This window comes from Ylistrum balloti, unplaced genomic scaffold (assembly GCF_031769215.1).
Source record: "Ylistrum balloti isolate Yb309-2 unplaced genomic scaffold, AGI_CSIRO_Ybal_v1 Utg369858, whole genome shotgun sequence".
Classification (NCBI taxonomy): domain Eukaryota; kingdom Metazoa; phylum Mollusca; class Bivalvia; order Pectinida; family Pectinidae; genus Ylistrum; species Ylistrum balloti.
In genome coordinates, this window is record NW_026782007.1 from 83673 (window position 1) to 98346 (window position 14674).

The following is a 14674-nucleotide window of genomic DNA, read 5'->3' on the forward strand; positions in this document are numbered from 1 at the left end:
GGTGTGATATGTTAGTGTAGGCTGTTGGTAGGGAGGGTGTGATATGTTAGTGTAGGCTCTTTGTAGGGAGGGTGTGATATGTTAGTGTAGGCTGTTTGTAGGGAGGGTGTGATATGTTAGTGTAGGCTGTTTGTAGGGAGGGTGTGATGTGTTAGTGTAGGCTGTTTGTAGGGAGGGTGTGATATGTTAGTGTAGGCTGTTTGTAGGGAGGGTGTGATATGTTAGTGTAGGCTGTTTGTAGGGAGGGTGTGATGTGTTAGTGTATGTCGTTTGTAGGGAGGGTGTGATATGTTAGTGTAGGCTGTTTGTAGGGAGGGTGTGATATGTTAGTGTAGGCTGTTTGTAGGGAGGGTGTGATATGTTAATGTATGTCGTTTGTAGGGAGGGTGTGCTATGTTAGTGTAGGCTGTTTGTAGGGAGGGTGTGATATGTTAGTGTAGGCTGTTTGTAGGGAGGGTGTGATATGTTAATGTATGTCGTTTGTAGGGAGGGTGTGATATGTTAGTGTAGGCTGTTTGTAGGGAGGGTGTGATATGTTAGTGTAGGCTGTTTGTAGGGAGGGTGTGATATGTTAATGTATGTCGTTTGTAGGGAGGGTGTGATATGTTAGTGTAGGCTGTTTGTAGGGAGGGTGTGATATGTTAGTGTAGGCTGTTTGTAGGGAGGGTGTGATATGTTAGTGTAGGCTGTTTGTAGGGAGGGTGTGATATGTAAGTGTAGGCTGTTTGTAGGGAGGGTGTGATATGTTAGTGTAGGCTGTTTGTAGGGATGGTGTGATATGTTAGTGTAGGCTGTTTGTAGGGAGGGTGTGATATGTTAGTGTAGGCTGTTTGTAGGGAGGGTGTGATATGTTAGTGTAGGCTGTTTGTAGGGAGGGTGTGATATGTTAATGTATGTCGTTTGTAGGGAGGGTGTGATATGTTAGTGTAGGCTGTTTGTAGGGAGGGTGTGATATGTTAGTGTAGGCTGTTTGTAGGGAGGGTGTGATATGTTAGTGTAGGCTGTTTGTAGGGAGGGTGTGATATGTTAGTGTAGGCTGTTTGTAGGGAGGGTGTGATATGTTAGTGTAGGCTGTTTGTAGGGAGGGTGTGATGTGTTAGTGTATGTCGTTTGTAGGGAGGGTGTGATATGTTAGTGTAGGCTGTTTGTAGGGAGGGTGTGATATGTTAATGTATGTCGTTTGTAGGGAGGGTGTGATATGTTAGTGTAGGCTGTTTGTAGGGAGGGTGTGATATGTTAGTGTAGGCTGTTTGTAGGGAGGGTGTGATATGTTAATGTATGTCGTTTGTAGGGAGGGTGTGATATGTTAGTGTAGGCTGTTTGTAGGGAGGGTGTGATATGTTAGTGTAGGCTGTTTGTAGGGAGGGTGTGATATGTTAATGTATGTCGTTTGTAGGGAGGGTGTGCTATGCTAGTGTAGGCTGTTTGTAGGGAGGGTGTGATATGTTAGTGTAGGCTGTTTGTAGGGAGGATGTGATATGTTAGTGTAGGCTGTTTGTAGGGAGGGTGTGATATGTTAATGTATGTCGTTTGTAGGGAGGGTGTGATATGTTAGTGTAGGCTGTTTGTAGGGAGGGTGTGATATGTTAGTGTAGGCTGTTTGTAGGGAGGGTGTGATATGTTAGTGTAGGCTGTTTGTAGGGAGGGTGTGATATGTTAATGTATGTCGTTTGTAGGGAGGGTGTGATATGTTAATGTATGTCGTTTGTAGGGAGGGTGTGATATGTTAATGTATGTCGTTTGTAGGGAGGGTGTGCTATGTTAGTGTAGGCTGTTTGTAGGGAGGGTGTGATATGTAAGTGTAGGCTGTTTGTAGGGAGGGTGTGATATGTTAATGTATGTCGTTTGTAGGGAGGGTGTGATATGTTAGTGTAGGCTGTTTGTAGGGATGGTGTGATATGTTAGTGTAGGCTGTTTGTAGGGAGGGTGTGATATGTTAGTGTAGGCTGTTTGTAGGGAGGATGTGATATGTTAGTGTAGGCTGTTTGTAGGGAGGGTGTGATATGTTAATGTATGTCGTTTGTAGGGAGGGTGTGATATGTTAGTGTAGGCTGTTTGTAGGGAGGGTGTGATATGTTAATGTATGTCGTTTGTAGGGAGAGTGTGATATTTTAGTGTAGGCTGTTTGTAGGGAGGGTGTGATATGTTAATGTATGTCGTTTGTAGGGAGGGTGTGATATGTTAATGTATGTCGTTTGTAGGGAGGGTGTGCTATGTTAGTGTAGGCTGTTTGTAGGGAGGGTGTGATATGTTAGGGTAGGCTGTTTGTAGGGAGGGTGTGATATGTTAGTGTAGGCTGTTTGTAGGGAGGGTGTGATATGTTAATGTATGTCGTTTGTAGGGAGGGTGTGATATGTTAGTGTAGGCTGTTTGTAGGGAGGGTGTGATATGTTAATGTATGTCGTTTGTAGGGAGAGTGTGATATTTTAGTGTAGGCTGTTTGTAGGGAGGGTGTGATATGTTAATGTATGTCGTTTGTAGGGAGGGTGTGATATGTTAATATATGTCGTTTGTAGGGAGGGTGTGCTATGTTAGTGTAGGCTGTTTGTAGGGAGGGTGTGATATGTTAGTGTAGGCTGTTTGTAGGGAGGGTGTGATATGTTAGTGTAGGCTGTTTGTAGGAAGGGTGTGACATGTTAGTGTAAGCTGTTTGTAGGGAGGGTGTGATATGTTAGTGTAGGCTGTTTGTAGGGAGGGTGTGATATGTTAGTGTAGGCTGTTTGTAGGGAGGGTGTTTTATGTAAGTGTATGCTCTTTGTGGTAAGGCGGATCCGATTCCAAATTCAAGTGCTGCTCAATTGAAGTGAATTTGCAAAGGCTCCCAGTTATTTTGGATATCAAGTACATTGTGTGACAATGCTGAGCGTTAAACGAGAAAAAGTAGCTAGCATTTAGCACTAGCTTAGTCTTTGCCTAGGGACAGAAACTAAAGCCTTCCTTACACAAGGGCAAAGAAAGGAAGTGTTGAGATCAGGCAATAACAGGTATTTAACAAGATGTGGAATGACCATATCCCGAATTTCAAAGTCAGGGTAGGGTGGAGGGTGACGGGGGTGACGGGAGGGTGTGTGTGTGTGTGACGTAGTTAAGTAACACTGGAGTAGTTCAAACACATATACTAAATATAACTGGGCCTGATATTGTATTTTTATATGTCTAATATCGAGTAGACATTTACAAATTACATCGAATCAGGTAAATATTTAATAAATATCAACAAAACACATCAAACGAATTCAAATAATGAATTTATTTAATTTTTGAAAATAAACGTGAAATAATGTATATTTATTAGCATAAATTCATAATTTTGTAATAAACACATGCTGTTTCACTTCTTTTGATAGAAGTGAATCGGTAAAGTTGTCAATACAATGCAGTATTAAAATTCAGCTAGGATCTGATGATGTCCTGGTCTTAATTCCGGGTACATGTAAAGACATAAAAATTCTCCGAATGTTAGATAATAAATGCTGTCACCTGCTCAATACATCTGGTAGCTAACATCTGTGACACATTAATCCTGTCTATTGCTGTCACGCAGTCCGTCGGATTTTTTGCTTGTGTAACTGAAATTTACCCATAGTATGTTCTCGAAGCGTTATACAAACATGGTCAGTTGTAGAATGAGGTATATAGATGTGTGTATAGAATCAGACATTTCCAGATATATACCCTTTGAAAGGCGTATGAGTCATCCAGGTAATAATGTAGGACACCTCGTGTCTCTTGAGATGTAACCTGATTTTAACTTTAAATTACAAGCACCTTGTAACACAAGGAAGTAGCACATTGCCCAATCCCCCGGTCAGTAAATATGTTTTTTTATATAAGAGTCAGATGGGTGGGGATTTGTTCCATCTCCCGATCAGTAAATATGTTTTATATACGAGCCAGAGGGTGGGGATTCCTTCCATCTCCCGGCCAGTAAATATGTTTTATATACGGGTCAGGGGTTGGGATTCGTTCCATCTCCCGGTCAGTAAAAATGTTTTTTATATACGAGCCAGGGGGTGGGGATTCGTTCCATCTCCCGGTCAGTAAAAATGTTTTTTATATACGAGCCAGGGGGTGGGGATTCGTTCCATCTCCCGGTCAGTAAATATGTTTTTATTTACGAGTCCGAGGGTTGGGGATTCGTTTACACCCCGCCCCTCTCTTCCCGGTAATTTATATGTCTCGGAATAATTCAAATTCTACTTCGTGAATATTTTTTGGCAAACTTTGTTATTATATTTAAATAATTGTTAATATTTAGCTCATATATTAAATTATTATACACCTCACCCTACCACACCAATAGTTTATGATGAACACTGAGGATGATTTACAACGTATAGACATACAATTTGAGAAACCTGGTGTGGTACTCTAGGTAGATTTTACATACAATACCCCTTATCCTGAATATAGCATTTAAAATTTCACACTGGCGAAAGATGAAAAATAACATAAGGTAAGTATTTTCATTATCTGACTACTGATCCATTTAATCTTTCGCTTCGTTCTATCTTTATATAATCTAGGATGTGGTATTTTTTCTTCTTCCGTCAGACATTATTCCAGTAATAACAACTAAAAGCAAAAGTAATAGCGGATCGTAAATCCGGTCCATTAATCTGTGATGGTCCCAGTCCTTCACTTGTATGCTAAAACAATGACGTAAGATTATGAATGAATGATACAGCATAATTAATTTGGACCGGTAAAATGTGATTAATAAAGACTTTAAAAGATTTTGAAAATTTTGTAATTATTACTGGTTTTGTTGTTGTTGTTAGTACACAAAGATATGTGATATATACACGAGGCTACATGATCACAGACAGTCGCTATAAAAGGGGATCCACACACCGAGATATAAGGTTTAAAGCTTACGTAAATTACCAGTGACAAGTTCAGACTACCGGGAATTCGCTTCATTCAAAAGGACTGGAGATTGTAAAGAGATTGTCAAACAATCTCTTCTATACAGACAAAATAGGGCTAGAACAAGAAAACAGAAACACACAAAAAAATACATTTCCGGTGATCATCTTAAACATTTGTTGTTAAATACGAGAAACCATCAGCAATATCATAAGGCCCGAGCTCTGGCATAATGCCAGACTAATTATATCGTCCAATGACAGAACGGGGGAGAGGCCAAGTATTATAATTACCTGAGACTTCCGTGACGTTATCAGGTAAATACACATACACAGTCACACAGGTAAATACACCTTTACGTCAGTACTCAGTATCAACATGGCCAGGTTTGGAACACAACGTGTTTTTCGTTTTCCGTTATACATTCTTGTATGGACTAATATCTGTGTTTTCGTAAATGGAGCAGGTAAGTTGATGATAATATCGATTTTTTTGTACTTTTGCTTCAGTAAGCACCACGAACGTCCATTGTTACAGCTGGTTGTCTTGACGCTCTTTGTTCAGAAACACATGTTGGATATTAGTAACACCGTTATATTTGTATACCCGTAATCTTTATACTCTATATAAAGTACATTATAATGTATATTTTCCCTGATTCGCTTACATTTACATAGACTTGATAAGAATAAAAAAAAACTCAGTTTAAATAGTACCAGTTTAATAAATTTATTAAGATACTAGTATAAATCAGGCAATTGACACATGGTTCTGGTTTAATTCGTTCAATATGTCTTTGTCTTATCTTTGCGTTTGAACATACCTGTTCATAATCTATTATGATGTCTTGAGGAGATCCGGAAATTACGTCACGATATCGCACGTAATGTCATAACGTTACAATGCAGACCGAATATGGAGTCAAATATCGTGTTGATATCACTTTGAAAATATAAAATAATCAATATCGTATTATACTATAATATGATGTAATGAACCAGCAAAGTTTTAGTAAATCAATTTTGCTTGATATGCATGAGCAATCATGTCACAGTGTGTACATCGTGACAAAAATCGTGACCACACTCTACCCTATATTGAATCATTTCTGTGATATCATCTTATATACATCTAATATATATAGTAAACAGAGTCAAATCACTTAGTACATTAGATTGCAAAAAGGTGATGTTGTACAGTGTTAAGATTCAAAAGACAAAATGAGCTATATTTCAGGTCAGTGAGATAAAATTGAATGCAAGTTTCTAGGGAATTATGTAGATGATTATTAAACATAATTATAAAATAGCATGGAATAAGAACCGAAATAGAAATTAAAACGCTGAGGTCCAATACAGGGAAAAGAGAATTGAGATATCATAGAGTAAAATACTATTTTGATTTTGAAAAGTGGGTAATATAATATACGATACTGGAATAAAACGGAGTGGGTAGTAGAATATACGATACTGGAATAAAACGGAGTGGGTAGCAGAATATACGATATTGGAATAAAACGGAGTGGGTAGCAGAATATACGATATTGGAATAAAACGGAATGGGTAGCAGAATATACGATATTTGAATAAAACGGAGTGGGTAGTAGAATATACGAAACTGGAATAAAACGGAGTGGGTAGCAGAATATACGATATTTGAATAAAACGGAGTGGGTAGTAGAATATACGAAACTAGAGTAAAACGGAGTGTGGAGTAGAGTATACGAAACTGTACATTGTATGAAGCTGTACAATGTATTAAAATGAACAGTGTATTGTCCCGTACAGTTATTTTACTACACAGTGCGTTGCACTTTGTATGGAGCTGTACACTGTATTGTACTGTACACTCACTGTATTGTACTGTAAAAAACTGTATTGTGATGTGCACTGTGTTGTACTCTTTAGAGTATTGTGCCATTCACTCACTGTACTGTATAATTTTATTCCGTATTGTATTGTATTGTATTGTATTGTATTGTATTGTATTGTATTGTGTTGTATTGTATTGTATTGTATTGTATTGTATTGTGATAATGATCTACACGATAAGAATATACATTTATTATTAAAGCCAGCTTTACATCACTGTTTACCTTAACTGACACCATCTGGATGTTGGTTTGTTGTTAATTAAATGCAAAACATAGGTAACACTACTTCGTCACTGCTGTCACCAAGATAACGTCAATAATATGACCCAATTAGTCCTTAGTTCTAACATTTATCGAAAACAAGCTGTTAAATATACGAAAAGGTGTGTCATTGCCCGTGTCCTCTCGTGTAGGCTATGTTGGTCAGACCACTACGTATTGAATAATATAAACCAGTCTCTCACTTAACCAAAGTCGTCCTTCTGTTAGGTACACCTATCCCCAGCACAGTGTTTTAGTTCAGATCGTATCTTTCCATTGAATCATGGTTTCAGATCGATCGACTGACCTCGTTGCTGTTCGCATAGATAAGCACAAGGTATGTACTGAAGAAAGACAGTGGTCTCTTCGAACGTTCCTGAATTATTTCCTGTGGTATTCAAGTGATGTAGGCAATACACATTTCTCAATTCCCTTTCATTATTTAGTACGTGTATCTGTCAACACATTCCCCTGATTGTGTTAAGTACGTGTATCTGTCCACACCTTCCCCTGATTATGTTAAGTACGTGTATCTGTCCACATCTTCCCCTGATTGTGTTAAGTACGTGTACCTGTCCACATCTTCCCCTGATTGTGTTTAGTACGTGTACCTGTCCACATCTTCCCCTGATTGTGTTTAGTACGTGTACCTGTCCACACATTCCCTTGATTGTGTTAAGTACGTGTACCTGTCCACATCTTCCCGTGATTGTGTTAAGTACGTGTATCTGTCAACACATTCCCCTGATTGTGTTAAGTACGTGTATCTGTCCACATCTTCCCCTGATTATGTTAAGTATGTGTACCTGTCCACATCTTCCCCTGATTGTGTTAAGTACGTGTATCTGTCCACATCTTCCCCCGATTGTGTTAAGTACGTGTATCTGTCCACATCTTCCCCTGATTGTGTTAAGTACGTGTACCTGTCCACATCTTCCCCTGATTGTGTTAAGTACGTGTACCTGTTCACACCTTCCCCTGATTGTGTTATGTACGTGGATCTGTCCACATCTTCCCCTGATTGTGTTAAGTACGTGTATCTGTCCACATCTTCCCCTGTTTGTGTTAAGTACGTGTATCTGTCCACATCTTCCCCTGATTGTGTTAAGTACGTGTACCTGTCCACATCTTCCCCTGATTGTGTTATGTACGTGTACCTGTCCACATCTTCCCCTGATTGTGTTAAGTACGTGTACCTGTCCACACCTTCCCCTGATTGTGTTAAGTACGTGTACCTGTCCACATCTTCCCCTGATTGTGTTTAGTACGTGTATCTGACCACATCTTCCCCTGATTATGTTAAGTACGTGTATGTGTCCACATCTTCCCCTGATTGTGTTAAGTACGTGTACCTGTCCACACATGACCCTGATTGTATTAAGTACGTGTATCTGTCCACATCTTCCCCTGTTTGTGTTAAGTACGTGTATCTGTCCACATCTTCCCCTGATTGTGTCCACATCTTCCCCTGATTGTGTTAATTACGTGTACCTGTCCACATCTTCCCCTGATTGTGTTAAGTACGTGTACCTGTCCACATCTTCCCCTGATTGTGTTATGTACGTGTATCTGTCCACATCTTCCCCTGATTGTGTTTAGTACGTGTATCTGTCCACATCTTCCCCTGATTATGTTAAGTACGTGTATGTGTCCACATCTTCCCCTGATTGTGTTAAGTACGTGTATCTGTCCACATCTTCCCCTGATTGTGTTATGTACGTGGAGCTGTCCACATCTTCCCCTGATTGTGTTATGTACGTGGCGCTGTCCACATCTTCCCCTGATTGTGTTAAGCACGTGTATCTGTCCACATCTTCCCTTGATTGTGTTAAGTACGTGTATCTGTCCACATCTTCCCCTGATTGTGTTAAGTACGTGTATCTGTCAACACATTCCCCTGATTGTGTTAAGTACGTGTATCTGTCCACATCTTCCCCTGATTATGTTAAGTATGTGTACCTGTCCACATCTTCCCCTGATTGTGTTAAGTACGTGTACCTGTCCCCATCTTCCCCCTGATTGTGTTAAGTACGTGTATCTGTCCACATCTTCCCCTGATTGTGTTAAGTACGTGTACCTGTCCACATCTTCCCCTGATTGTGTTAAGTACATGTACCTGTCCACACCTTCCCCTGATTGTGTTAATTACGTGTACCTGTATACATCTTCCCCTGATTGTGTTAAGTACGTGTACCTGTCCACATCTTTCCCTGATTGTGTTATGTACGTGGACCTGTCCACATCTTCCCCTGATTGTGTTAAGTACGTGTACCTGTTCACACCTTCCCCTGATTGTGTTATGTACGTGGATCTGTCCTGGTTGTATTTAATGCTAGTGTCTGTTATCCCACTTCTGACAGTATTTAATACAAAGATATCAGTGTTACACGTGAATGTTTTATCAATGTTGCTGTACGAAATCATCAGGCATGTACGTGAATGTTTTATCAATGTTGCTGTACAAAATCATCAGGCATGCACTTGGATGTTTTCTAAATGTTGCTGTACAAAATCATCAGGCATGTACGATGATGTTTTATAAATGTTACTGGTACAAAAACATCAGGCATACACGTGGATGTTTTATAAATGTTGCTGGTACAAAGATATCAGGCATGCACTTGGATGTTTTATAAATGTTGCTGGTACAAAGATATCAGGCATACATGTGGATGTTTTATAAATGTTGCTGGTACAATGGTTTCAGGCATACACGTGGATGTTTTATAAATATGACTGCTACAATAAGTACTGAATCAGCAGTACTCGAACAAAATTCACTGAGAATACGACAGGTGTTCTATATCTTGGTCACGTGGGACATTTTTCTCTTTGTCGATCATCTGCAGGCTTTCAGTACACATGATCGCAAAACATATTTATACTGAAATGCTATTTTTAGATCTAGGCGTTACCATATAGGTATATTGATCACATGTTATTCCAAGTACCCGTAAAAATTACATATTATGAACCATTGGTCACGTTTCGTTTATAGCCAAGGTGAAACGAATACTTTTTAACACTAGTTGTGTTCGTAACCTAGATTCAAAACGTGGAAGGATATTCTGTATACACGTGACTTACAGAAATGCCGTCTTTTATTATCAAAGGTAACATGTACCCCAATTTACGTCGATGAGCGGTTATAAAGAATATATATGGATCTTGTTGACGCAGCTATGTGATATAATTATGGCTGCTCTACCAATCACGGAATACAAAACCAATTACTTTTCCAGACGTCATACAGCGCATTATACACACCATTAGGAGACATTATAGGGTATAGGAATTTAGACTCGTACATTGAACAACACGAATGCGTCTAATCTTATTACTCCACAAACATTCACAGGTATAGCAAAATGTGATTTATGTGATCTCTTTTGAATTTTAATTAACTCTTTAATAGGAATTCACCAATGACAATACTCAATTAAATCGATTCCGTGATTATTTCTCTACGATATCAAAGTTACCATAGACTCAAAAGTCATACACTCTTTATCCAAACTTTAACTGACAAGTTGTCTTTTTCATTCACAATATTGTTCATCTGTAGAAATGTACAAATGTTTGTAACACCACATCGAATATACTTATTTCTCTCTTATCCCCAGATATACTCTCAAACCCCTTTTGCTTTGATCAACCATTTACCCAGAAAAGCCTATAACATAAAATACAAAGTGATTATTTTAGATATTTAAGTGAAATGTACATTCACAATTCAACACTCACAAAAAACGTAATGTGCCAAATGATATATAGAAACATGGACCTTTCCCTTTTATCTATGTTTTTTTCTAAAACATTTTTTATTGAGAAAATTTTATATATGTTTCTCCAACACCCGATCAGAACAAATAGCATGCAATGTAACTCTTTTGATCACGGGTTGGCTTTTGAGACAGCGATACTAAATGACAAAATAAATGGCATTTGAGCGGATCTCGTGGAGTTAGAAGTAAAATAGAAAAACTTCCACAAAAATCAACTAATAGCAAGACAGAACAAAATCAAAACACAAAACAAGAATAAAACATAGGTTTTAAAAAATGAATTATACACATACCTAAAAACTAACAAAGATAATAGCGTAGAGGAAACACTGAATTACCATTGTGACCTAGAATGAAATAAATATTAATGTACAGTACAAATATTTACCTTTTTTAAATAGCTTGCAAGTAGGATTGACATCAATAACGTTATAGTCTCTCTCTCTCTCTCCCTCCCTGCCTCCCTCTCTCTCTCTCTCTCTCTCTCTCTCTCTCTCTCTCTCTCTCTCTCTCTCTCCCTCTCCCCCCTCTCTCTCCCTCCCTCTCTCCCCCCTCTCTCTCTCGCTCTGTGTGTTTGTATTTATGTGTGTGTGTCTGTTACCGTGCGATTTTACGGGTATACTAAGTGACTGCATGTAATTGTGTATAAAATATGTTTTGTTTTCAACTTTGACGATTATAGAATAGCCATATAGTTTATCTACGATTCTATATACAAATGATGGATCTTGATAAGAGTCAATCTTTAAAACAGCATTCTGTTTTATCCTGATACAACAAGAGTTATAGTTATAAATTCTTCAAATTCTTTCTAGGTGGCGCATGGACTATTTGGTATAATCGATTTCCTGATGAAGTTGGAGACGACCAGAGCTGGGCCACCATACGTAATGTGAGTTATCTTAACGACATTGTGTATCTCAGGAACATATTACAAAAAACAGATCTATACCAGACACAACTGCTTAGTAAACATTAAGATATGACGAAAATAAAAAACGAAGACAAAATGTTGTTAGAATCCAAATTGAATTTCAATCCTAAGTCATAAACTAAGTAGGTCACACACGTTCAATAGTTCTGTCTTAAGTAAAAAAAGAGTGACATGAATGGCTGTTCTACTACATCTTGTTTCTAGGTCACAATTCGTTTGTCTTATAGGACAAATTATTGAAGTGAGTTTGCTTATTTTCTAATGAATATGAGTAATGTGATTTGAGAAAATCTTACAGTCCTGTTGTATATATTTCACACTCGTCCATTATATTGATATATAACTCACCTAAAGGCTATAGAATATATCAAATTATTAATATATTCTAACAAACGACCAAGTTAATTAAAAGAAATTTGTCTATTACGTCATTGAATCATAACTTATATAAAATACAGTGTAACGCTTACTTTCCTCTGAGATTAGTGAATGCAATGACACCTTTCTCTTTGTCAAACTATTTTTTAGTGGATGTGAAATTTTATCATACATTTAGGTCGATGATTCATAATATATCCCTGACCTCTACTATATTGTTGATATCCGCTCCATATTTGTTTACATTAGGCGTTAGTGGACCATAAACATATTTACAGAATGTTCGAGGACTGCCCCCTTGCACGACAACGTGTCAGAGTCCTTTCGAACTTCGACTATCCAGTTAAATGCATATCTACCAGAGACTAGTCCTTTTCCACGTATAACTGTCAGTGGCGTAGCAAAACATTTTTAAGAGTGTATGCTTTCAAGAGAGGATCCAAGGGCGAAGCCCCGGTTAAGGGGGTTTAGGGGCGCAGTAAGGTTGAAAGAAGTAGGGCAAATATATCTCAATGGAATTCGAGTGTATGTTTAAGCATACAAGCATACATACGCCTCTGACTGTACATAATATATATATCGATTTTCGCAACTACTTAAGACGTATAAATGTATTGTATATTCATAATATCCAGGTAGTATATTTATAATAGTACTAGATAAAGACGAGCTCAGTGTAACTGTTTTTTTAGTATAATCACACATGTATCAAGTCGTCCATTTGTTTTTACAGAGATGTATAATACAAAGGGAAAGGAGACTATTTCTCTTTGTTCTGACGAGTTAATCAGACACGCAATGTTTTTATAAACAGTTTGTCCCAAAACGAAATAGTCCATATTAAAAAAAAGTAGAAAATCTTAATAATTTCCTTTCGTGTAAGTGTGCGTGTTAACTTAGAAGACAAAAAAATCTGTTAACTTGTGATCTTTATAAAACAGCTTGCTTGTTTGCAAGAAACACATTATTGCTTTGTTTACACCATTTATATCACGTATTGTATATCATGGATAAATGTTGCTTTCTTGTATATCTGTCATAAATATTGATTAATGTATACAATATTGTTCCTTTTGTATAGCATGGCTACACTGTATGTGGTAGCGAAAAGCCGGAAATGGCCGAATGCCGAGAAGTTGGTTCCGAAATGACATTTACAGAACATAATGCAAATAAAGTCGCTCCTGATCATCTGTCTGTACCCTGTACAAGGAATGGCTTAGTCTGCTACAACTACCGCGAAAACAATATGAATTGCCATGATTACGAGGTTCGATTTTTCTGCCCATATACAGGTAAATGTTTAAACATTAACTATCACAATATGTTTTAGTAAATGTTTTGCATAATTTGTAAACCTGACTCCTTTAGATTACGGAAGTCGTTTTTGAAGTGAAAGGCGTTTACCCTTTCGGCACAAGTGATGTAGTTCTTCTTGATTATTTTCTGTCTTTGTGTAGTTTGTTTCTTTGTTATTTCAAAGTTCTTGCTCCCCCTAATCCGAATTAAAACTCTTCTGAAATGTCGGTATATTTTTTTTCACTTTGAGTTTTTGACATTTTTCTTAAACTAAAACACACTGTAGGGAACTTTTGAAACACGCTAAGGGTAATTTGTCAGTTATATAGATATGAAATGGATGTGTTTATTTATACACAGAATGATCAATGCAGTATTAATATATTGAAAACAAGACTATTTGTTTGGTTACAGATGAAGAAAAACAAAGATCAGCAGATTATGGACTGGTGGCACTAGCTGCGGGTCTTTCTGTACTGATCCCCCTTCTTTGTGTTGTCGTACTGCAGTGCATACGCCAGATTCGAGTTAAGAGGGCGCTCCGTGCAAGAGGCCAATTAGCACGTGATCATTTCAACAACATGGGATCTCAACCTGTTGACTCGGCCAATTTTACAGCACCTCCTTCATATGAATCAATATTTAGTAACGGACAAAATTTCCCAGCCGGAACCGGCAGGGATGCTTTGCTACAAAGCGAAACATCTAATTCTTCTACAATAGACTTGTCTCACGTAAACGAAGGATTCTCTCACGAAGATGCCCAACAGACCGGTGTTTATCAAATATCGACGGGAACAGTCTATCCAACAGACACCGGAAGTCACGTGCCTAACCTGCGACGATTTCCCGGCATGCATTTGTCAATGGAGGACATTATTTTATTAAACAGTGGAGATCAGAGAACCCCTCCGCCTGCATACAATGACGCCATGGTCATTGTGGGCCCAATTCCGCCAAAATATTCAGATGTCCAAAAAGACCAAGTTACCCCAGCAACGTAACGACCTTAACGTTCGAAAAAAAACTAGACTATGCTTTAAAGAGGTCGTAAGGTGCTTGAACTTTAAGGAATGTTTCATGACGAAACAGCGCCACACTATGGTCATAGGAGAGTAAGTTAACCAATCTTTACAACGAGATTATTGCAATTGGAGGTGACAGCAACTGGCACAATACAGGTTGTACTAATTTGTAATACATCTTATCAGCGTCACCTGTGACGCAATGAGCGGTTTTTGCAATGAGTTGTCAACAAAACCCATTATCTCATGT

The 14674-nt window shown here is 38.2% G+C and overlaps 1 protein-coding gene across 1 annotated transcript; it reads left to right on the plus strand.

Annotated features, from left to right (window-relative positions):
* The first annotated feature begins 5247 nt into the window (after positions 1–5247).
* On the plus strand, positions 5248–14403 carry LOC132545825 (uncharacterized). The gene is made up of 4 exons (XM_060209491.1): positions 5248–5335; positions 11604–11680; positions 13182–13395; positions 13814–14403. Exons 1-4 carry the CDS (start codon positions 5248–5250, stop codon positions 14401–14403), a joined length of 969 nt encoding a protein of 322 aa, XP_060065474.1.
* Positions 14404–14674: the final 271 nt, after the last annotated feature.